At 44.0% G+C, this 23911-nt stretch overlaps 1 protein-coding gene across 2 annotated transcripts in view; it reads left to right on the top strand.

The window, feature by feature from the left end:
- Positions 1-13480, top strand: part of NSMCE2 (NSE2 (MMS21) homolog, SMC5-SMC6 complex SUMO ligase) — a 231101-nt gene extending 217621 nt beyond the window's left edge. For both annotated transcript variants that reach the window (XM_052651787.1, XM_052651786.1), the window contains 3 exons: positions 4847-4947; positions 5350-5456; positions 13138-13480. In XM_052651787.1, the coding sequence (XP_052507747.1) occupies positions 4847-4947; positions 5350-5456; positions 13138-13255 (326 nt within the window). In that variant the 3' untranslated portion in view covers positions 13256-13480. The remainder of the gene's footprint in view (positions 1-4846; positions 4948-5349; positions 5457-13137) is intronic.
- Positions 13481-23911: the final 10431 nt, after the last annotated feature.

Genomic DNA, 23911 nt, shown 5'->3' with positions numbered 1-23911 from the left:
CTTCTTTCTTGTCTGTCTCCCTCTCTTCTCTTTTCCCCTCCCCTGTTCTCTTCCCAGAAAGCAGGTCAGTGAATAAGTCAGTCAAGTCCCTGCTTTCCTGGAAGAGAACAGGGGAGAGGGGAAGAAGAAGAGAGGGAGACAGAGAAGAAAGAAGCACTTACAGAGACGTGCTGAGCAGTCACAACAGTGTCACGGGGTAGAGAAGGCCTGGGTGTCTTCTTTATTAGCTCACGACGTCAGAGACGGCCTCTCCAAAGGGACAGTATTTAAACTGACATTTTAAAATGACAGGAAGAAGTAGGACAAACAAAGATCAAGAGGAAGAACATTCCAGGCAGGTTAGTATAGAAGTCAAAGATGGGAAGGAGCCTAGCATGTTCCAGAAATAAGACCAGTGTGACCTGAGCACGGTGGGCGAGAAGGGGACTGGTCCGAGGAGCTGGCCATGCAGGCCCCTGTGAGAAGCAGGTCAGAGTGGCGGGGCAGGGGGCGGTGTGCACGTGTCGATGGTGGTCCTTGTTGAAGGAGGGCTTCTAGTTAGGAGGCTTCCGAAGAGGTCTGGGCAGGAAGCCATAGTGGTTTGGACTAAGATGTAGTAGAAATCGCAAGAAAAGGCTCGGCTTTGATTTAGGGAATATATTTTAGAACCAGTCACCAGAACTTGCCTGTGGTTTGGATGTCAGGAATGAAGGGAGAGGAATACAGTTATCAAGAATGATCCCAAAGGTTTGGGCTTGGGGAACCAGCACGGGGGACGACAGATAGGACGATCCAGCTGTTCACTGACGGTCACAGCTGGCCAACCGTGAACCCCCATCTTGGGGACCCAATCAGCTCCCTCACCAAGCCTCTCACCTTGCGTCACTGGGGAATATTCGCAGACCTTTGGAAACCCTTGCTTGTTTACTTCATTACTACTACAGCATTTTTTGTGTCTTCTCCTTTTGGTTTTTATTTTATGACATAAAAAAAAAATCCCATTCAAGTTACTAAATCAACCCTGATGCATCCCTCATGGGTACTCTATAAATGTTAGTTCATACCCAGGTTTCCCTCCTCAGCACTTCATTTGGGTGCCCTGGGCCTGGGCATGGATGTTGGGTGTGGGTCTGAGATCTGCCCATCTGATCGGAAGCTAACAGCTGGCACATATGCTTCTGACAACATGCCTTGTTTATGTACATGGACTGTGACTCATCATCTTGTCTTTCTCTTTTTAATCTGAAAATTTTTTTGAGCTCTCTTGAGTAACAGACTGATTTAATCCACTTATTTCTTTATTATAATGCTGACATTTTCTACTTTTGTCTTAAAAATATTGTGGGGCTTCAGTTTTCTTGTCTCTACAGTGGGAATAGCAGTAGAGTTGTTGTTCATGGGTGTTTGGTGAGGATTAAGTGAAATAATGTATATAAAGTGCTGAGCACAGTAGCTGTATGTAACAGTCAATAAACTTGAGGTATTATTATTAATAAAATAATTATCTGGGGGAGGGAAGGGTGGCTTCCAGAACCTACCCACTGGTTTTAGTATTCCAGTTAACCACACCAAGAAAATAGAGCCATGTGTCTATTTACTAACTCCCTGCATGACTTTGGACAAAACCTGTAATGTCTTTGGATCTCTGTTTTCTCAAGTAAATAAGGGAATCCTTATTCTCTCATTTAGAAACCTTATTCGAGGTTCAAAATTAAACCTCAATTTAAAAACTTTTGTGACTGTAGTAGACAATCTTTATTTTTTCTCTCCAATCTTCCTTTCAGTGGGCTTATCAAAAGTTGTGTCTTTTTGTGTAGATCAGTGTGTGTGTGTGTGTGTTAGTTGCTTGGTCACGTCCAACTCTTTGTGACCCCGTGGACTGTAGCCTGCCAGGCTCCTCTGTCCATGGAATTCTCCAGGCAAGAATACTGGAGTGGGTTGCCATTCCCTTCTCCAGGACATCTTCCCAACCCAGGGATCGAACCCAGGTCTCCTACATTGCCAGCAGATTCTTTACCATCTGGGATTAGTGTAAGTGATACTTATTGCCAGATGTGACCTTTTGTTCAGCACATTGTAGAATCCCAACGTTGATATCACTTTCTATAAATACAGATTTCAGGTGAGGAAATGTTCTAGCTCAAGAGAAGTTTAGCTCTTGAGGCTCTTTCTCTTTTTAGACTCTCAGTCCATGGGCTATTACTCACTGTTGGCATTCTTCCGCACCTTCTTCTTTCATGATCAGTGCTGTTGATAGCCACCTACAGCTTCTGAGTTCCCTGCTCAGCCTTCCCTGGTGGTTGGTATTGCATCTGAGTTGTGCTTTCTTGCTTCCTCTACCTTTTGAAATTTAAAAATAGAAAGAAAAAGAGAACCTACAGTCTTTCACACTGTGTGAACTCTGTGATTCACCCAACAGATTTTCTGGTGAGTTCCACAGTATAACATCTATTAGTCAGAAATGTGCTATCTGTTCAGAGTAAGCCCTGTAAGAAATGGACAAAGCGGTGCTTTTATTTTGACTGTCAAATGCATAATCCGAAAGGGACTCCAGCAGCCCCCAGAGGAGGCCTTGGAAAGTAAATCAAGGAATCAGAACAGCTCCCAATCCTGCCCCTTGACTTTTCTCCTTACCTGCCCAGCTTTCTTGAGACAACCTGAAGAATCGCTGGGTCTATAATAGGCCTCTTTTAAAAGTCTGACTCTTGTGCTCTTAATACTAATGATAGGTCCTGGTAAGCACAGAAACGTTTCATAGATCTAAGGAAAATTATTTCAGAAGCCCCAGTTCATATCACAGCAAGCATACTAAACTTTGGCAACCTCACATTCAATATAATTTTATTGCTGGCAACATTTTTGAACATATTTTTATCCATACAGCTTTGGTTTGGAAAAAGTTTGGCTCCAAATAAGTGATTTAGCCTATAATTGGCTATTTATTTCTCAGCAATTATCTCTGCATACTTGGGAGTTATTAAATACTGAAATCCAGCCTACATATTGCTCTCAAATGAAATATTTTTGATGACCAAATCAACTGTTAATGAAGTTAACCCAACATTACATTTTGTAGACCTTTAAAACTGATTAATTTCAGTTTTTTGTAGTAATCCTGTTTTGAATGCAATATGTGGTTTTCAAGGTCTCAGACATTTTTATAGCCTCTTGAAAAGCTGAGAGGCGCCAGGCACTGTACCTTAACCACCAGTGGTTAAAAGAAAATGTTCCGTCCAGGAAGTCCTAAGCTTCGAGAGCGTCCCTCTTGCCTTCTTCAAGGAGTAAGAGCTGTTTGGGGGACATCTCTCTAAGAAGGTAAAATAAGCTGGCATATAAATAGCACTAGTCACTAAAGCAAAGAGAACCCCCCACCAGAAAAACCAGAGTAATTGAGGGCAGAATGCCTGGGTTTCAGCCGTGGGTTCACTGGGTGACTTCAAGCAGGTGCTCTGCAGCCCTTTCCTGTCCCCAGGGGTGCTTTTCCAGCAGACACTTTATCTGGCAGAAGGGGAAGGCCAGGGCCCGCAGTTCTAGGAACTAAAAGTTGTGCAGAACCATCTCAGCTTAAGAAAAGGATTTCCCTCAAACGTTAAAAGCAAGGCATTTTTTAACGTCTGTTATTTTCCCAGAATGAAAGGAGGAAAGGAAGGGGAAAAGGAGAAAAGGAGGAAGAAGGACTACAGTGTCACACTTGTGTTTAAAACACTACTGATCTTTGATTTCTGTGCAAAATGACAAGTTCCCTTCTCCAAAAAGAAAGGCTTTCATGTGAGATTCTGTCAGTACCCCCATTCAAATGTCACGTATTACCTAGTTTCCCTTGCTGAAGGGCAAGGACCATGAAAAGTACATACATTTCAGAATCAAATACGTTACATTCAGAGCCAACCCTACCACGCATTTGCTCAGCAGTTCCCAAAGTGTGGGCCAAGAGCCCGCTGGGTACTCGGGGAGCCTTTCAGGGTACCCATGAGGTCAACACTATCTTCATAATAATACTAAGATGTCATGTGCCCTTTTCACCCTCTTTCTTTTCATAAGTGAATTTTTCCCAAGGCTACGTGATGCAATATCACAACAGACTAGATGCATACACAGATATCAAAGCCCAACTGTCTTCTACTAAGTCACATATTAAAGATATGTTCAAAAATATGTTACCTCTAACTTTTTTGTTGCCCTGCGAAATATAATTATTTTTAATTTTTTTAGATATCATTTATGTTAGCTTGTCATGTGGTTATTATTTTTAAATGAATTAATAAATATGTATTTTAAAATTACTGAGTCTTAATAATGTCTAACGTGGCAAATCTTGATAAACATAACCTAAAGTGTATTGGCATCCTCAATAATTTCTAAAAGTACAGAAGGGTTCTAAGCTCAAAATTTGAGAATCCCTGTAGTATCCAACAGTAATTACCATTTATTGAATGTGTCTTTGTGCCAGGAGCTGTGCAGAGCACATGGACTTGTTCACCTCTTAATCTTTGCAATAAAGTTATAAAGTAGAGAAGTTAAAAAACAAAGACCTGGCTAGCCCGAGGTCTCACAGCTGGAAGTGACAAAGATAATCAAGTCCTTCTGACTCCAAAGCCACATTCCTGATGACTGAACAGTCCTCCCCCACAGAATCACTCTCGGTGACTCTGAAAAAGTTACTTCACTGCTCCCAAGTTTATTTCCTTACCAAACATGGGCAGAGCCCCACCTCCCCCTGCAAAAGAGTTAATACGCATCCCAGCGCCTAGCACAGGGGTGCACACCAAAGAGACCCTGAAAATCTGTCAGCCTCCTTCCTCCCATCCCTTCCTGTCCTTGGCACGTTAGAGCAACAAGACTCACCAGCTTCCCTTTTCCCCTCTAGATGGTCTTCAGTCAGACAGAGAGGCTGACAGCACAGAAGGAGTTGATGAAGATATGATTGTGACTCAAAGTCAGACCAACTTCATCTGCCCCATTACACAGGTACTGTAAGCACTTTGCTTCATGGAGGCAAAAAGTTCCCATTTGCTTTCTGACTTTATTTCCTGTCTGGAGTTGACAAGGGAGGAAAGGAAAGTGATGAGGGTCCAGGAGGAGACCTGGGAAAGAGTTTGCAGTCCATGATGTCCTTAGGGATCTACGAGTATATTCCTGCCCCACTGGCGAGGTGCCATTGAGGCCTCTGGTCTCCCTGCATTTTCTCTGCATTTTCTCCCTGCATTTATGGCGCTCTGCCCTGAGTTACGTAGAGCCACGAGATGGGGAGGTTAAACCTCGGAAGCCCCAGGTCTAGGTGAAAGCAGTGCCAAATAATTGGTGACTTGAAGAAGTTACTGGAAGCTGGTCATCATCATTCCTGAAAGTCTAATGTCTTCTTGATTACAGTTGGAAATGAAGAAACCAGTGAAAAATAAAGTGTGTGGCCACACCTATGAAGAGGAAGCCATTGTTCGCATGATTGAGTCCAAGCACAAGCGGAAGAAAAAGGCCTGGTGAGTTGCTGCAGGAAGGGAAGTGGCCCTTCCCAGGGGTGGTCAGTCCCAGGCAGTGCATTCATGCTGGAGGGAAAGCTGCTTAAACCTCCCCTGAAGTCCATTCACCCAGAGGGATAGTATAAACATGGAAGCCGGTTTTCAGGAAACACAACACGTGAGGGGAAAAATTAGTAATCTGTTCGGGAAGAAGCTGAAGGAGCTTCAAACATACCTTCAAAATACAAGAAAAGGGAGTTGGATGTAATTCTCATCATTAGATAACAGGAATTTTTATAAATTTGTGTGTGCTATGCATGCTAAGTCGCTTCAGTCATGTCTGACTCTCTGTGACACTATGGGCCTCAATGTGCCAGGCTCCTCTGTCCTTGGGGTTCTCCAGGCAAGAATACTGGAGTGGGTTGCCATGCCCTCCTCCAGGGGGTCTTCCCAACCCCAGGATTGAATCTGTGTCTCTTATATCTCCTGCGTTGGCAGGCGGGTTCTTTACCACTAGCACCACTTGGAAAGCCCTGTGTGTGCTGTAGCCTGAAAGAAATAAAGGAGAACTGTGATTCTGAGAGATTTCTTTTCCCCTTTCTGTATGTCCAAACTCAAATAAGAAGGAATGGTTTAAAAAAATTTTTTTTTGCGTTCTGCAATACAGATAGTTTGCTTAAAAAAGTATTAAGTTGTCATTCTAAGAATTCATACCCGCTGGTCTATTTTTTTTTTTCGGCTGTGCCTCGTGGCAGGTGGGATCTTAGTTCCCAGACCCCATACCACCTGCTGTGGACGTGGGATGTCTTGGCCACTGGGCCACCAGAGAAGTCTTGGCTTCTATTGGTCTTGATGGTCAAGATGTGATTGTCCGGGAAAAGCTTTCATATCTTTAATTACATAAATAACTTCACAAACAGTTTAAGTAAATTCATGGGTGACTTCAATGAGAAATTTTCTTTTTAATTGGAAAGTTTAGAGAATCTTTTACATATATATATGTATGTATGTATTTTTTTTTTAACCCCTTTCACACACACACACACACACACACAGCTCTGTTCCTGCAATGACACAGAAGCCTGAGTTGGCTAGCCTGGCTGTGACTTGGTTGGCATTTCTTCTGCTCTTATCACAGATTTGTTGAAGGAATGGAATTGCAGGTGTGACCAATTCTCAATGGACCTTTGATAACAGTCCCTTTGATGTGTGGCTTTGCTTCTCCATCCTCCAGAAATTTGCTGTTCCAGACCTAAATTGGAATTCCCCACCACTCTTCATCTGGGTGTGGACTTATAGATAGGGTATTTGTGACTGTAGATATCTTAATGGTTATTCAATCAAGTTATTTGCCCTATTCTAGAAAGCCTGCCTAATAGTTAAAAAATCGAGATTGTCTGAGTACATTTTTGTCTGTTTTGACTTTCCACCTTACAATTGAGACGTCCCATTTCCCTAGGGAACCTTCTATTTTCCCTGTGAGTGTAATTTTCTTTGTTTTTGGATGTCTAAGCCTTCCGTGTCTCCTTTTTTTTTTTTTCCTATGTTTATTGTCTGAAAAGCAAAATTTTAATTTGTTAACATAACTGCTAAGAATAGGCATTCCCAGATAGTTCTGTTTCACAACTCTTCTTCCTTAAAGTTTGTGGTATTCTCCTCAAGTCAGATTCGGAAAGGACAGGCACTGATAACAAAGCACATTTTTCCCAAGTCCCAGGAGGGATGGGAGCAAGTCCAGAACAGGCTTGCACTGAAACACATCTTCTTGATTACATACTTTGACTTTCTAATGTCCTTTGCCTTTTCTGAATTGTAAATGACGTTTGGAAGCACTTGAGCAATACCCGGCGTTTGGAAAGTGTGGGTATTTTCCTGCCATGCTTTTCTATAAGTTGGACGCAGATTCCGTGAACACTGCAGATCCTCATAGCTTGGTAATCCAATGAAGTCCAAGTGGAGGACGTCTGGAAGGTTTACAGCAAAGGTAGTATTTCTGCTGGGCCTTGAAAAATGAAAAGCATTTCAGAGAAGGGTGAAGAAGAGTCTTTCCAGCCAAGAGGCTCACCACATTCAGTCTGTTCCACTTAGGGAATAGTAGATACAGGTGCAATTATTGTTTGTTAGAGGGTGATGGGAAGGATGCTCTGGGCTCTAGTAAGAGGGAAGTGGTGTATGTAAATTCTGTCTGTTCTGTACTCATCGCAGAGGATGCTAAATGTTATGATTTCATTAGTTTCCTCATCTGTAAATTGATGGTCATAGCTGTAAAGTGCCTCAGTGGTATGTTTGAAATTTGGATAAGGTATACAGAGCACTGAGAGCACCTGTCACGTGGTAAGTAAACATTATCCCGTCCTCCTTGTCTTTCTTGCCATCATTGTTCTGTAGGGTTTTGAGGGAATATACAAGTCAACCTGGGTTTTAGGAAGTTACTCCAGTAGCAATTTAAGGGATGAATGAAAAAGGCCTGCAGTGAAGATGTCAGTTAGGATGCTGTGGTTGTAGTTAAGTGATAGATCATGAGAGCCAGGATTGAGACCAGAGTCATAGGTGGAAGGGCATTTAGGAGAAGATGACTGTGGAGGTACGATGGGCAGAAAACAGAAGCTGGAGGGAGCAAGTGGAAGAATGACTGACATGCCTAAACGGGGTGTCTAGAAGGACGGTGATGTCATTAGCCAATGGAGAGGCTGTAAGAGGAACACGTTTAGGAAGGACGATCAGAGGGTCATGCTAAGTTTGAGGTCCCTAGCAATACAGCTGTTTGGAAGTATCCAGGAGATGTAGAAAATGTGGGTGTTTGACCTCAGGAGAAGCTCTGAGTGGGATGTTGATTAACAGGTTATTGATACAGAAGAGTCAGACCCACACATCTGCCAGGTGCAGCTCTGGACCAGATGTGACAGGCAGCCGAGAGCCCCAAGGATGGGGCCTTGGCCTGGGTCTGAGCAATGTGAAGCCAGGATGCAGCTCTGCTCTGCTTACTGTGTCCCCAGAGCACCTGATGGAGGCCCGCCAAAACAGCATTCTGCCATCTGAAAGGGCAGTCAGAGGAAGAAGATTCCAACAAAGCAGTCTGAGACGCAGCTGGGAGAGAGGGGAAGCGAGACTAGAGTTGAGCTTTACAGGAGCCAGTGGGGGGCGGGGTTGACGGGGCCTTGAGGATGAGCTACACTGCATTTGGCAGCAGGCTGGAATCCAGGGCCTGTTCAAAACCTACCCCAGAGGTTCCTGATGAAGTATGAATTAGTGTCATCTCCCAGGACGCATGTTTGGGTGATGAGCACGTCTGGGTTCCCTTTGTTTGAAAATGTCCGTGACACATCCGGTTTGAGAAATCCCAGTTTCTCCGTTCTTCCTCCTTGCTGGTTCTGACTCTTTGTTAGACAGGAGTCCCAGGCACACTGTGTTACTAGCACTGACTCCTTTTCCTGTCCGTGAGGCCTCCTGACACATCTCTCTGCAAGGGCTTAAGTCAGAATAAAAAGGCTGAGACTTTAGCCCTAACTAAATACTGTTAGTTAAAATAATTTCCTAAAGCAGATCTCTGAATAATCAGTCTGTTTATTATCTTACTAATAAAACTGCCTTATGATTTTCACATGTATAAGATACTTCCAGTTATCCATAGTCATTTCTTTGCTTTCTGGTTTAAGAACAGAGACTGTATTAGCAAACAGTCATATTTAAGAGTGTGGAGAGGACAGTTAGGTTGAACAGAAATGTGTTGTTGAGTAGCGAACTCCAACAGTGTGCTTAGAGGCCCTATTTCAACCATGAACCAACTATTGACTTCTCAGAGTCTCAGTTTCTTCATCTGTAAAATGAAAAGAACAACATTTCACAGTATTTCAGGATCAAAGGAACAGTGGGGAATTCCAGTCTAGGTCTGCACCAGCATATTTCTTGGCAGTGGAGAAGCAAACCACTTAGAAGAACACTCTTTTTTGGCCTGCAGAGCGCTGAACAAATAGCAGCCGGGTTACTGAGGTCGAGACTGTTAATGTTTGTATTACTTACCTCACTGCTTAGTGACACATCATTTCAGATGCAGAGGATGTAGGCTTGAGTTACCCTCTGGGTTTAGGTATGATGAGAATCCATCCTGCTCAGATTTCCAGACCTGCTTTCTAGAGCTGGGTGGACCCTGGAATGCTTGGGCCCAAATCCAGGAGCTCGTAAGACCCAGAATCCTGTACGTTTGTGCTAATGCTGAGGCCAAGGTTCCCCACGGTCTCTGGGACCCCTGAGACCCAGGTCCCTTTGTTCAGTCGACACACGCTTGTCCGCTGCTGCGCTGGAATGTTCTGCCCTGTCAGTGACCTGAGTTCAGGACCCAGCGTCTCCTCCCAGGCCTGTAGGCTTGACTCCTGCACAGTGATGACGCGAGGGCTTAAGACTGGTGTGGCCACACCTATCTAGCTCACCAGGGTGTCGTGGGGATGGATGCACTATGCTTACAGAGTGTTCTCTCTCCAGAGGAGGAGTACCTTGATTCAGTATCTTGTCATTTTGAACCTTGTCTTTTCCTCTTCAGTTTAGAAACTAGTGTGTGTTTATTTGAGACAGGGTGAGAAACAAGGTTCTCCTGTATCAGCCTCTCCTCCAAGAAGCCTTCCCAGAACCCTCATTCTTGCTGCACAAAGTGCCCTGTCCCCATGCTCCCACGGCGCCTCTGCACTGTGGCATGTCGGCCTCCCACCAGCACTGTAGGTGGGGCTGGCTCTGCTCCACAAGGTTCTTGAGAACAGAAATAATGTCCTAGAGCAGCAACCAGCTTACTTAGCACCTGAGTGGATGCCTGGACCCTTGTCATGCGGCGTCCCACTCATTTCTCATGACAGCCCTATATGCTCCACCTTCTTAGAGGAAGAACCTGAGGCCCATTACTGATGTCACTTGCCCAGAGTGTCACAGCCAGGAGGCTGGAGCCCAGCTTTCATTTACTCCTGAGCCTATATTTGTGTCTCTAGGTCGTCTGGCTCCCCTTGAGAGGATTTTTGGGTTAATGCCTCTGTCCCCCGAGTTAATCCCCTAAATGAGCCCAGACCTCTTTGTCTGACACGGGTAGCCCTGGGGTGATGTGCAGCCAGCTCTGCAGCTGAGCGGTGTGGTTAATCCAATCACACATTCTCAGAATGCTCTCATTTACTGACTAAAACCACTGATGTCATCAGGAAGTCCTCCCCACCTCACTCTCCACTTCCCTAAAACAGCTTATTCACTGTCTGGCTATTGGTGTTAAAGACTTTGTCCTGGGGAGGGGAGGCGGGGGTGGGGGTTGGGGGAGACTCCAGCCAGGCAGGGCAGTCAGAGCAGATGATCAGATGGGTTGATAGGCATCAGCTTGAGGGTCATCTCAGCCACTGAGTTCAAGCTGGATCTCCATGTCTCAGAAGATCAAGTGGTGAGAAACGCCTTTTCCAAAGTCAGGAAAGCATCTTTTCATAATCTCAGCTTATTGACTTTCATACTGAAAGAAAAAACTCACTCTGAGACCTCAGGGTGTTTTAAACCAGTGTAAAGCTCTTCTCAAGCACCTCCAAGCCTCCCCCTGACACGAAGCCAAGTCATCATATCTGGTCCAGTCACCCCCATCCTCTTTCACATGGTTACCCTTCTAGCGTCACATTTTAACACAAATACCTGACCATACAGGACCCATTTCAGTAAATATAAATACTGTTAGCGAGCGTATTATTCATTACACTGATTCATGCTCTTCTCATAGAAAGATGCCTTGGTCCAGAAATCAAGACCAAGAAAAAGTTTCTCTTCTGTGTTACACAGTTGAGCCCTCTACTACTGGACAGATTAGACCTCGCATGATCAGCTTTCTTCCCCTTCTGGTTTATAGCTTTTGTCTTGTTTTTGTTATTTTTGATCTGTGCTTTTTGGAGGGTTGTCTCAGATCACTGGGCCAGAGCTCTGTGTGGGGCAAGAACCTGTATTTGTATTTTACAGCTGGATGCTTCGAACCCTTCATAGGGCCACTCGCATAAGAGGGTCAAATGAGTGCACGAATGCGCACATGTCTGTGTTGGAGGTATGCAAGCTATAGGCAGTGAAGGGAATGACCGCTGCTGAGCACTGTGTTGCCCGGAGCCCTGTGAAGCTGGGATTCTGCGCCTTCTGTAAATCTGAGGATGCAGAGGCTCCAAAAGTCAAAGTGAGCTGCCGGTGGTCTCATAACAAGCAAGCAGGCGGTAGAGACCTAGGTCGGCTTTGACTTCAAAACTGGGTGCTCTACTCTACCCAAGTCTGGTTCATGTTGAGAAGAAATCAGGTGACTTCATCCAGCCCACTGCCTTCAGAGGAGACCACATCTAAACAGAACCATGACTCACCCACTGATTTCTTCAGCCGCAGCTCTTCCCCTGAGTCTCCATCGGCCCACTCAGCCTCTCCACTGAGAGGACTGGTGGGCATTTCAGAGAGAATATGTGGCAGCCAGGACTCCTGCCTGATTCCATCCCAACCTAGTTTTCCAGTTGTTTCCATGGAGATAAAGGGTACCACCAAGGCCCTTCAGCTCTGGCCAAACTGTGAACAAAGCTCAGCTCTTTGCTTTACCCTCCACATCGGTCCGTCAGCAAGCCCCCTGGGTTCTACTTCCGGCTGTATCCGGAAGCTGCGCCCTCATCCAAGCTGCCCTTTCTCTCCCAGCTGCTGCATGACCCCCTCACTTCCCTGCTTCCTCTCCGCCTGTGTCCGCATTAAACAGCCAGGGTCATGTTTTCTAAATCTAAGCTAAGTTTCATCCCTCCTCTCCAGGATTTTCATATTTAAAATAAAATCCAAAGTCTCACACACTTCCAGTCAAATCTCCAAATGCCCTCCCTCTTGCCCTGGGCATTCCAGCCACATTGACCTTGCTCTTATACCAAGCAGCTGCCTCCTCAACTTCTACACATGCCGCTGCCCCAGCCCCGGCCACATGCAGCCTTTGTTCTATTAATAGATAAGCCCTCCCCAGCTAGCCATGCTTGACCCCTGCTAGATAAGCCCCTCAGCTCACACTCTCTCCCTTGACCCTGCTTTTTTAGCCATTGTGGCACTTAAAGACGCTATGCAGCGGGTTAGCAATGGTTTCTCTCCTCCACTGGAAAGTGAGTGCCATGAAGTGGGCATTGCCCCAGCCCCAGTGCTGGACAGACCCTGGCTCAGGTAGGCACTCTGAACTAGTGAATGAGTACACATCAGTCCTGAGTTTTTAAATGTACCCCCTTTTTGGTAAAATTTCCACACTTAAATACTACTCAGCCATAAAAAAAAAGAATGAAATTTTGCCATTTGCATCAATGTGGATGAACTTGGAGGGTAATTCTGCTAAGTGGAATTAGTCAGACAGAGAAAGACAAACACTGTATGATATCATTATCTGTGGAATCTAAAAATAGAACAAACTAGTGAATAAAACAGAAAAGAAGCAAACTCACAGAGAGGACAGACCAGTGGTTACCAGTTGTGGGGGCTGGCATGATAGGGGTTAGAGGAAAAAAGGTGGCGGGGAGGGGTTATTATGGGATTATGAGAAATCATCTGTGTGAAACTTTTGACAATTGTAAAACCATATAGAATTGAAAGAATTTTTCATTCAGTTTTTTTGTTAAGTGTGCACTTACATTTTTGCACGGAGAGAAGTTGACTCTGAAGGCATTAAGGTGAAGCGGCCTGACTTGATTTTTCTCCTCTCTCACAGTTGCCCGAAAATTGGCTGTAGCCACACAGACATGAGAATGTCGGACCTCATCCAGGATGAGGCGCTGAGAAGAGCGATTGAGAGCCACAACAAGAAGAGACGTCGCCAGTCCAACTAAGAAACCCCCCTGCCTGCAGGGAACTCCGCAGCCTACCTCCTACCCCAGCCATCCGTAGAGAGTGATGCTTGTCAAAGCACTTCGACTGGCTGCATAGCATACTTTGGGGTAAATTTGAAGGTTTTAGTGTATTTGAAAGCATTTTTCTATGTTCCAATAAGCATTCAAGTCTATTATATTGTTTATTTTTAAGTGTTCTCTAATTTTAAATAAAACTTTGATTATCTGTGTATGTGTGCCTCCTGAGGTGTAAATGGTTCCAGTGGTATAGGCTGGGTGGTGGCCTATAATCCTTCAGACTGTATTTTATTATAGTTTTAACAAACTATAGTTTGTTAACTATAACTATAGTTTATATATATAAACTATATAATATATAACTATATATAGTATATAACTATATATAGTATATAGCTATAGTTTTTATTATAGTTTTAACAAACAAGCAAACAAAAAGAATGCTTTTTGCAAGGGATGTTTGAAATGGAAACACATAAAAACAACCCAATTGCAAGGATTTTCTATCAGGATAGTAAAGAATAGCATGAAGGTATAAAGCAAAGCCAGTTTCCTTACCTGTCTTTACTTTGTGTATTGACAGTTCCAAATATGTAAATGCTCTTATTTGTCATTCTGATGAGCCTGGACTGCTCCAGTAGCTGGCTTATCAGTGGGATGATAAGTGATGCCATAATGGAAATTTTGCTGCAGCCTTCTGAGAGCCTAAAGCGTTCATTGTCGGAAGCAACCACATCCTGGCTACTCTCTGCCTTGCTCTCTGCCTTGGCTTTCATAAGTGCCTGGGGGTCATCAACCACAAAATAAAGCTATTAAATAAGATGTTCCCTGTCAGCCCTGAAAGTCTGTAGACTTACGACCAGCAGGGTCTTTAAATTGACTATCACTGATTATATCCTATTTATATGAAAAGGACTAATCTATTCACAGTGGCGGGACAGGGAAACCTGGCATGCTGCAGCCCATGGGGTCCCAAAGAGTCAGATGCGACTTGGCAGCTGAACAACAACAGCAGCCTTTTATCAACTAGAATAATCAATGAAACCCTACGAAGCATGCCCCGACTACACTAGAAAACCCAGAAGAGCTCACAATGGCTAGCATTTATTGAGCATATACTGTGTGCCAGGTACTATTTCAAGCACTTCACATATATGAAAATATTAACTCGTAATTTTCTCAGCCTGATGAGAGCGATACAGTCATTATTCCCACTTTACAAATAAGTAAAATGAGGCACAGAAATGAAGTGACCTATGGAAAATCGTAGTAAGTGACTGAGCCGGGATGGTTCAGTCATCTGGGTCCAGAGTCTGGGTTCTTGGGGGAGATGGTTTCCTTTTAATTTGTTGGCTGTGCTGGGTCTTCCTTCATTGCTGGCCTCTCTCTAGTTGCAGCAAGCGGGGGCTACTCTCTCATTGCGGGTTCTCTTGTAGAGCGCAGGCTTGCGCGCAGCTGTGGCACGTGGCCTTAGTTGCTCCACAGTATGAGGGATTTTCCTGGATCAGGGATCGAACCCGCATCTCCTGCACTGGCTGGTGGATCCTTCACCACTGAGCTTCCAGAAGCTCAGAATTCTTAATCACACCCTCTCCTCCTCCCTATTGATTTATCTGGGTTCTAAAAATATACTCCAAGTCCACATTTAAAAACAAAACCTTTTAAAACTAAAAAGAAAAAATAAAAATGAAACCTTTGTAAATAAACAAGATACATGCGTTAGTGAAAAAAATTCACTAAAATGCAGGTAATAACTGGATTTGACATCGAATAGGCAGTAATGGCCATGAAATAATAGCATATGTTTGAATTTCAAAGCATAGTCTACAATGGCAGAATTAATTTTGGAAACGCTCATGGAATTCAGAAAGGAGTATGACATTCAGTTGTCTACAAACTAAGTAATTTTGAGTTTCTTAGATGCTTTATCTGAATCAGACTTCCTGAGGAAATGATGATGTTTCAGCCAGAACAAACATACTTCTCATGGAATGCGGTTCTTTTGTGAAATAATTTGTTTCCTAAACAGATAGAGACAAGCATGAAGTGTTTGCCTAAGGTTCAATTTGCATTTTCCCCAACTCTTTCTAAAGAGAATTCCAGAAAATTGGTGTAGACATTTATACCAGTTAGAAAAATGCAAACGCCATTCTGCTATGGAAAAGTATTTGTAGCCTGTAACATTTTTTCCTTCTTTATTCTTCAGAAATATATATACTTGTCCAACCAATTAGCGAATTTGAAGTTTTGTATATAAAACTTATTTTTTATCTTTCACCACTTGGTTGTCATGATCAATCTCGTATATTTGTTAAATTTCCTTTATAAGAATTTCCCCAAAAAGTGAAGCCTTTTCTTCAAATGAAATTTTGTCTTATTGAGAAACCCAATAATATGCAAAAAATGAAAGGGGAGCAAACAGATGGTGGGGGTTCCATCCCTTTTTCCTAGAGGACCCCAGTCTTTTTTTTTTCCACTGCTGTATTTATTTTATTTTTGGCTGCTCTGAGTCTTTGTAGCTGCCTTTTTTTTCTTTCGTTTTTGTATCTTTTGGCCACACTGCCAAGCAAATGGGATCTGAGTTTCCAGACCATGGATTGAACCGGTGCCCCCTGTATTGGAAGTGCAGAGTCTTAGGGAAGTCCCAGGAGCCCCAGCCTAATCTGAGATCACCCAAGAGCCCATAAGAAGCATTTGAAAACTGCATCAGACATTGTAGCGAAATCATTTCATATATGACTGGTTTAGGACTTGGACAATTGTGTGAACATGGCATTTTAAAAAAAAGTGCTAGTTCCTTTAAGAAATTTCCAATTGAGTAAGTTTAAAACATGACCACAAGTCCAAACAATAAGATAATTTCTCACTCACCATATATAGAACTTCAAACATGGAGTATCCAGCCCGAAGCAACTCCTGCACTGCTCCCAGCTGAAGTTTTCTGTGAGGAGGGAGAAATTGCAGGGCTCAGGGGAACTGAGGCCTCCGGGAACTGATGGCTGGCCACACACCAGGCTCAGGGCTAAGTGCCTTAAACATATCACCTAACCGAATCCTCCCTGTAACCCTGGAGGGAAGTGTTATCGCCCCATTTTACAGATGAGGAAACTAAGGCTCAGAGTCAGTAAGTCATTAGCCTGAGGTCACTGGCTTGTGAGTGGTGCTGGTAAAGCTTATACTGGGACATAACCAAGCGTGCAGAGGGAGCACTCCGACCCACTAAGCTCCCTGCCCTGGGGCCGTGGAGGATGTCCGAATGGTCAGCGGACCTGCATTTCTATCCCACCTAACTTAGATCTACTCCTGAGACCACTGCGTCCCAGATGAGTCCCATTTTCCAGGCATTGGTGCATTTTGCATAGTCCAGTGCTTGTCCCTTCCTTCCCTCTGCAAACACACCCCACCAAGTCCAGGCCCTCCCTCCTGCCTTCCACTTAGATTGGTCTCCCACCTCGCATCTGCCGCCTCCCATGTTGATCTACAAGAATCTGATTGGATAATCCTGCATCCTTTCCTACCAAGTGAACTTTAGGCCTGGCATTCAGGATTCTACCATAGTGCAGCCCCACTCTTATCTCCCCAGCTTCAGTTCACCTGCTCTCTTTATGGCAGGGTTTCTTCCAGAAGTAATGGCATATTCCTGACCAGCACATACAGTTGACCTTGGGCAAGTCGCTTTACTGCTCCAGGCCTCAGATATGTCACATAAACTAAAAGATTTGGACTTCTCCCCAGGGTTTCTTTAAGATTCCTAAGATTCCTATTTGATGAATTGGTCCTATGCAAAGACTATGGCCCTTTAGAAGGAAAACAAGCTGACTTTGAAATTCGAATATATTTGAACCCAATGTGTATATTGCATCTTTAAGTATTTATTCAAGAAACGCTTTTTAAGGCACTTTGTGACGTGTTTTGTGTTAGTCTCTTTGGATATAAAAAGTCCTTCTGAGAGGGTTTCTTTTTCAGTTGGACTAGACAGATATGCACAAAAATAAACTCCGTAAAAGGTTATATAAATGCCATGTCTAGGAGACAGCAGGACAAAGAGAGGAACTACAGGAAAATTATTAAGTAAAAACTGAGTTTTAGTAAATCAGGTAACAAAATTCAAAACAAGTTTATCAAAAGCCTGTGAAAACTTTCGGCTGGGAGATGGGGTCAGGGTAAATCCTGAGTGTGGATTACCCAGCAGTCCGGGAAGTCTGCTATGTTGTGGAAGTCTGCCTTCAAGCTCCTGTGAAACTTCATGAAGGGGGTTAGCTGTTCTGAAAAGAAGGCAGTTAAATCTGACTGGGGGCAGGAATTCTCATACATTGCTTGTGGAAATGCAAATTGGTGCAGGCACTGAAAAGTTTGTTTTTTTTTAAAAAAAAAAGGTTGCACATGAATTTACCACACAACACATTAACTCCAGTCCTAGGGATCCACACAAAAGAAATCAAAACTATGTTCACACAAAGCCTTGTGTATGAATATTCACAAGCAACATGCTTTATAATAGCAAAAAACTGGGAGAGATCTGTATGTCCAGCTGGTGAATGGCTAAACAGAAGCCGTGGAGCCATACAAGGAAATACTGCTTGTGATAAAAGGGAATAAAGTATCAACGCTTGGAACATAGTTGAACAGGAGCCAGTCACAAAGATCGAATAGTGTGTGAATCCACTTACATGAAATGTCCAGAAAAGACAGCTCTGTAAGGACAGAAAGGAGATTATTGGTATCCTGAGGCTGGAGGTGAGAATGGAATTGCTTTGGAGTAAAGGTTCTGAAATTGGGTTGTGGGGACTTCCCGGGTGGTCCAGTGGCTGAGACTCGAGCTTCCGATACAGGGGGCCTGGGTTCCATCTCTGGCCGGGGAACTAGATTCCGCATGCCCCTATGCTCTCTTCCAGGGGATCTTCCCGACCCAGGAATCAAACCCGCGTCTCTTAGGTCTTCTGCATTGGCAGGCAGGTTCTTTACCACCAGCGCCACCTGGAAAGCCCCAACCAAGACCCAGCAAGGTCAAATAAATCAATAAGTAAATTTTTAAAAAACTGTCATGGGATGAGTGTTGCACAGCTCTAGGCTTACTAAGTCACTGAATCCAGCACTTAAAATGGTATATTTTATGATGTATAAATGATTAAATAAACAAAGAGGGGATTGCTTTACAGGAGAGGGAGAGGAGGGCTTTCTTTCCGGTTATTTGAAATGACTGGACAGCTAGAACAGCTACTGGGAACCCCAGTTCAGCTCAAAACCACATGTCTATCAATATTCTAGGAAACATTTTTGAATCTCAAAAGTTAGAGTGAAATAATAAGTGTTCTATTCAAAGCCTCATGGAATCCAAGATTAAAAGAAGCAATGCTTAAAAAAAAAACTGTTAAGGGTTAATGAGAAGATAAGATTAAACAATCATTGATAACAAAAAGGAACTTGATTTTATCTGTCTCTATGCCTGAATCTCCCAATTGTAGATTCATTTTATCCGCAGTGATCACTAGTAGTAATCAATAGTTCTAATGAGCTACTTTTTAAATATTTTTTAAGTATAATGGAGTGAAAACCCAGGCTAGTTCTTTCCTCTGTTCATCCTGCCATTGGGGAGGATGAAATTCAGTCTGTAAAGATGACTCCCTATGCATTCGGGGTGACAGAATGATCCAAACGTATAACAAGATAAAAATTTATGACCACAAAAAGGAACATTTAGTGGATGGGTTGTTTTTTTTTATTTTCCATGAAGAAATACAATATTTGTTTTAAAACAAAAAGGAAAAGCAAGACATACTTATGAAAGGAAGAAGCCCAAGGACCATCCTCCGTCAAAACCAGAATACAAACCAGAAGTGCAGTGCTGTTAAAAAAGAAGTCAGAAGGCCGCTGGGATGCACAGGAAAAGCTGTCTGTCATTCAGAGTTTCAGGGAAGACTGGCCATCAGGTTTTGCATGGGGCCTGAGCTGGTTACAGTCACCACAGTTCACAAGGAATTCGGAGTCCCTGGTGAATTCACAGAACAGCAAAAACAAGGCCCAGGATGACGAAATATAGATGCTGTACTGGAAGGTGTTGGGATGTTTTTGCCCACAGAGAGGAAAAAAAAAAATACTCAGGCCTCTGTTTTATACAAAACATGGGTTTTTTTTTAAAGAATTGCAAGGCAATCGACAATAAACTCCATAAGAGGGCCTATTAAAAGTTCTTTGGTACTCAGAAGAAAAACTTAACTGTTAGCATACCAGCAAAAAAGCTCTTATCCAGGAAACCATGGATGCCCCAGGAGACTGAATAAAATTCAGAAAGTATATGAATTAGTATGGGAAGAAAAATGGCATCTTTACTTTTACTGACCTCTATTACAAATTTAAGGGTTTCTACAATCTTAATGTAGGCAATGAACTCCAGTAGAATTATCGGTATCTGTGACTTCATCACCAATAAAAATAACGTTTTCACACAGCGTTCCTGTTGCCATCAAGATGAATTTACGTGTATCTCTTCTCTTAAAATACAGTAATTAATTTGCTTCTATCAATAATGGATAACAGAAATTGGATTTAACTCCCACTTTTACCATAAAAGAGTCTGCCTACAATGTGGGAGACCCGGGTTCAATCCCTGGGTCAGGAAGATCTCCTGGAGAAAGAAATAGCAACCCACTCCACTATTCTTGCCTGGAAAATCCCATGGATGGTGGAACCTGGTAGGCTACAGTCCATGGGGTCACAAAGAGTTGGACATGACTAAGCGACTTGACTTTTAACAATTAAGGCTTTTCAGGTGGCTCAGTGGTAAATAATCCACTTGCAATGCAGGAGACCTGGGATTGGTCCCTGAGTCGGAAAGATCCCCTGGAGGAGGAAATGACAACCCACTCTACTGCTGTTGCCTGGAGAATCCCATGGACAGGGGAGCCTGGCAGGTTACAGTCCATGGGGTCACAAAGAGTCGGACACGACTGGGTGACTAACACTTTCACTTTTCACTTTAACAGTTAAAAATCTAGACAATATATGGACGAAATCGTGGTTTTCAGACTGGATGCTGCTCTTGCTTCCTGCCTGAAGAGTTCCCAGGCCACTGTCAGGGGAGAGGGATCCAGCTGGAGCCTGGCAGTCGGTCTGGGTTGAGGAGACAAAGCTGAAAATCAGGGGGGTGGAGCAGCTAGAGTCTGCAGAGCGGAGAGCTGCTCAGAGGTTGAGCTCTGGAGACCTAGAGGGTCCCCCTGGAGCCTCCAGCTGAGTCATCATCAGCTCGGGCCTGTGAGGAAACTACCTGAGGCTGGGAAAGAACCTCCCAGAGGATCAGCGGGGACGAAAACCAGAGCTCACATAGGCCCCAGAATGTTCCTTCTCCCACCAGCCAGAGTAGGGCAAAGTTGGCCCTGGACCAAAGGATGCCTTCATCCTGCTTAGCAGTGTTTATAAGCATGCCTCAAAAGCAAGGGTAGGCAACTTTGTGTGTGAAGGGCCAGACAGTAAATAGCCTCAGCTTTGCGGATCACTTGGTTTCTGTTGCAATCACTCACCTCTACCATGGTAACATGAAAGCAGCCACGTTTGGTATGGAAATGAGTGCTAGTAGCTGTGTGCCAATAAAACTTTATATCCGCGTTCAGTGTGGACATGAATGCTAGTAGCTGAGTGCCAATAAAACTTTATTTACAAATACTGAAAATTTAATACAATTTTCACAGGCCACAAGATATTCTTTTGATTTTTTTCAACCATTTCAAAATGGAAAAACCATTCTTAGCTCATGAGCCGTACAACAGCAGACAAGAGACCAGATTTAGTCTCTCGGCTGTAGTTTGCTGATGTCTGATCGAAAAGATTGAACTGTCTCTGGTTAACTGTGTCCCAGAACAAGGCTCAAAGATATTTAAAAGAATATGAAAGAAATTAAGAAGCAGCACCCAGCAATGTCAAATTCACAATGTCTGTTATCCAGTGAAAAAGTTCCAGGCATACAAGGAGGCAGAAAAATACGATCCATAACGAGGAGAGAAATTATTTAATTGAAAGAGACCCAGAAACGATACAGATGGTAGAATTAGTAGACAAGGACATTAAAACAGCAGTTGAAAATGTATTCCCTGTGTTTAAAAAGGTAAAGAAAAGGACAGAATGTTGTGGGGAGACATGGGAGTTAGAAAAAGTACTAAATCAAATTCCTAGAAGTAAAGAATGTATCTGCAATGAAAATCACACTGGGTGGCATTAATAGCAGATTAGATACTGTAGTAGAAAAGACTAGTGGGGCTGAAGATACAGCAATACAGACGACTCAGTGGAAACACAGGGAGAAAACAGAAAAAAACAAGGCATCAGTGAGCTGAGGGGCAGTATCAAGCAGCCTAACACGCATGTATTTGGAGCCCTAAAGGAAGGAGAGCAGATAAGAAGGAAATGAAAAGTCTCTGAAAAAAAAAAAAAGTATCTACTAAATCTGCTGTTAGATCTCATTTACTGTGATAAAAGAAAACCGTATCGACTAGATCACACATTTTGTTTTCTCTTTGGTTGCACTGGGTCTTCATTGCTTTGTGTGGGCTTTCTCTATTTGTGGCGAGCAGGGGCTGCTCTCCAGCTGCGGTGCACAGGCATCTCTTTGCAGTGGCTTTCCTTGCTGTGGAGCACAGGCTCTGGGCGCACAAGCTTCAGGAGTTACAGCGCACAGACTCAGTTGCTTCACGACATGTGGAATCCTCCTGGGCCAGGGATCAAACCCTGTCCCCTGCATTGGCAGGTGAATTCCCATCCTCAGTACCGCCAGGAAAGTCCACAAATTCAGTTTTTAAATGGCTCCATAACTATATTTCCTGGAGAAGGAAATGACAACCCACTCCAGTATTCTTGCCTGGAGAATCCCATGGACAGAGGAGCCTGGCGGGCTATAGTTCATGGGATCACAAAGAGTCAGACACGACTGAGTAACACTTTATTTCAATACAACCGGTTTCCTTTGTAATCTTATGCTTTTAATAGCATTGTTCTGAACAGGGGTGGAATATTTCACTCAACCACCCAGGAGCCCAGGGCCCAGTGAAGGTGTGCAGCCCTGTGGGCAATTGTTCTCACCTCTGTTGTGGGCCCCTCCCGTCGTTCTGGGGCGTCCTCTGGCCGGGTCTGCTGTATTCCACATCCCCAGCCCCTAACACAGAGCCTTGTCACCTCACAGATGCTCACTGATTAGTAAAGATGGCGTGGGGGGAAAAATGAATGCTCTCTATGTCCTTGGAAGATTTAAGTAAGAAATATGCATAAGTTAATGCAGATAAAAGTTTCTCCCAGACTCATGAGAGTTAGCATCTGTCAGAGTTCATCTGACACATTTCACCTACATAATCCCCGTTAATCCTCCCAACTGCCCTGGATTCAGATAAGCAGACTGATGACCAAAGATAAAATCGTTTCGCAGGTCTCTGAGCTTGTGAGTGATGGGGCCAGTGTTGGAACCAGAGCCTCCAAAGCACATTCTCCTGTATCGTGGCTGTGGGTGAAGGAAGACCCAATCCTGGGACAAACCAGGAAGCCGGCGTGTGAAGTCCCTGAGAAAACCACATCCTCTCAGGTGGAGTCCCCACATTCTTCTAACACATGGGTCTAACGCCTTTTCATTAAGGTGAAGCCACTGTGAGCCCTCCAGGAGGGATGGTGGGTGGTGAGGAATCAGATACCATGAGAGGAGGTCCCAGCTCTTGGGCCTGGCTCAGCTTCTCACAAGATCTTCAGCTTCCTTCCAAGGATCCCTCGGGGCCTCTTTCTTGATTCTGTTGATGAGCAGTAGAGGATGGGGTCTTGGGAAGCTGTATTTTAGGCAACACCTCACTACCACACAGCTTCAGAAGAGCACCCAGTTCTTGCCACCCAAAAACTACTTCTGTCTAAGACAGGTAAGGGTTTTCCTATCTGCTATCCTTCACCCAATATGAAAAATACGTTCCTACATCAGTGAAATGAGCCTCCACTAGTTGTAGAAGTAATACTATGAATATATAATTCAAGGTTGGCTGGAATACAATACAGCTGGACTTCCCTTGTGGCTCAGATGGTAAAGCGTCTGCCTACAGTGCGGGAGACCCAGGTTCGATCCCTGGGTCGGGAAGATCCTCTGGAGAAGGAAATGGCACCCCACTCCAGTACTCTTGCCTGGAAAATCCCATGGATGGAGGAGCGTGGTAGGCTACAGTCCATGGGGTCGCAAAGAGTCAGACACGACTGAGTGGCTTCACTTGGACTTGGAATGCAATACAGCAAAAGTGTGGAAACTTCTTGGAACAGAGGGTCAAGCTTCGGCACCCCTGGGTGTCGGGGATGGTGGTGAGAGCTCCCTGGCACTCTAGTTCATGCTGTCCTGCCGCACTGGCCACCTTCTACCTTGTGACTTATTGTGGTGTCTTATCTTTCTCTCTTGACTGGGTTCTGAGGGTGGACTCCACATCTGAACCATGTGGGGTCCCCAAGCTTCAAGGTTTCTCCAAGTGAGGTCCAGGAACACCTTTATCCGAGGATCTGAAGAGCTTGTTAAGAATGCAGATGGCGACTGAGTCAGAACCCTGGGAGGCAGGTCCAGGAATCTTCGTTTTTACAAGTTCTCCAGCTGATTGTGATTCACACTCCTTGTGAGGACAAGAGGCGCCTGACATA

This window comes from Budorcas taxicolor, chromosome 14, assembly GCF_023091745.1.
Source record: "Budorcas taxicolor isolate Tak-1 chromosome 14, Takin1.1, whole genome shotgun sequence".
In the NCBI taxonomy this organism is placed as follows: Eukaryota; Metazoa; Chordata; class Mammalia; order Artiodactyla; family Bovidae; genus Budorcas; species Budorcas taxicolor.
The sequence above is the reverse complement of the archived record's forward strand: the minus strand, read 5'-3'. Positions and strand labels throughout refer to the sequence as shown.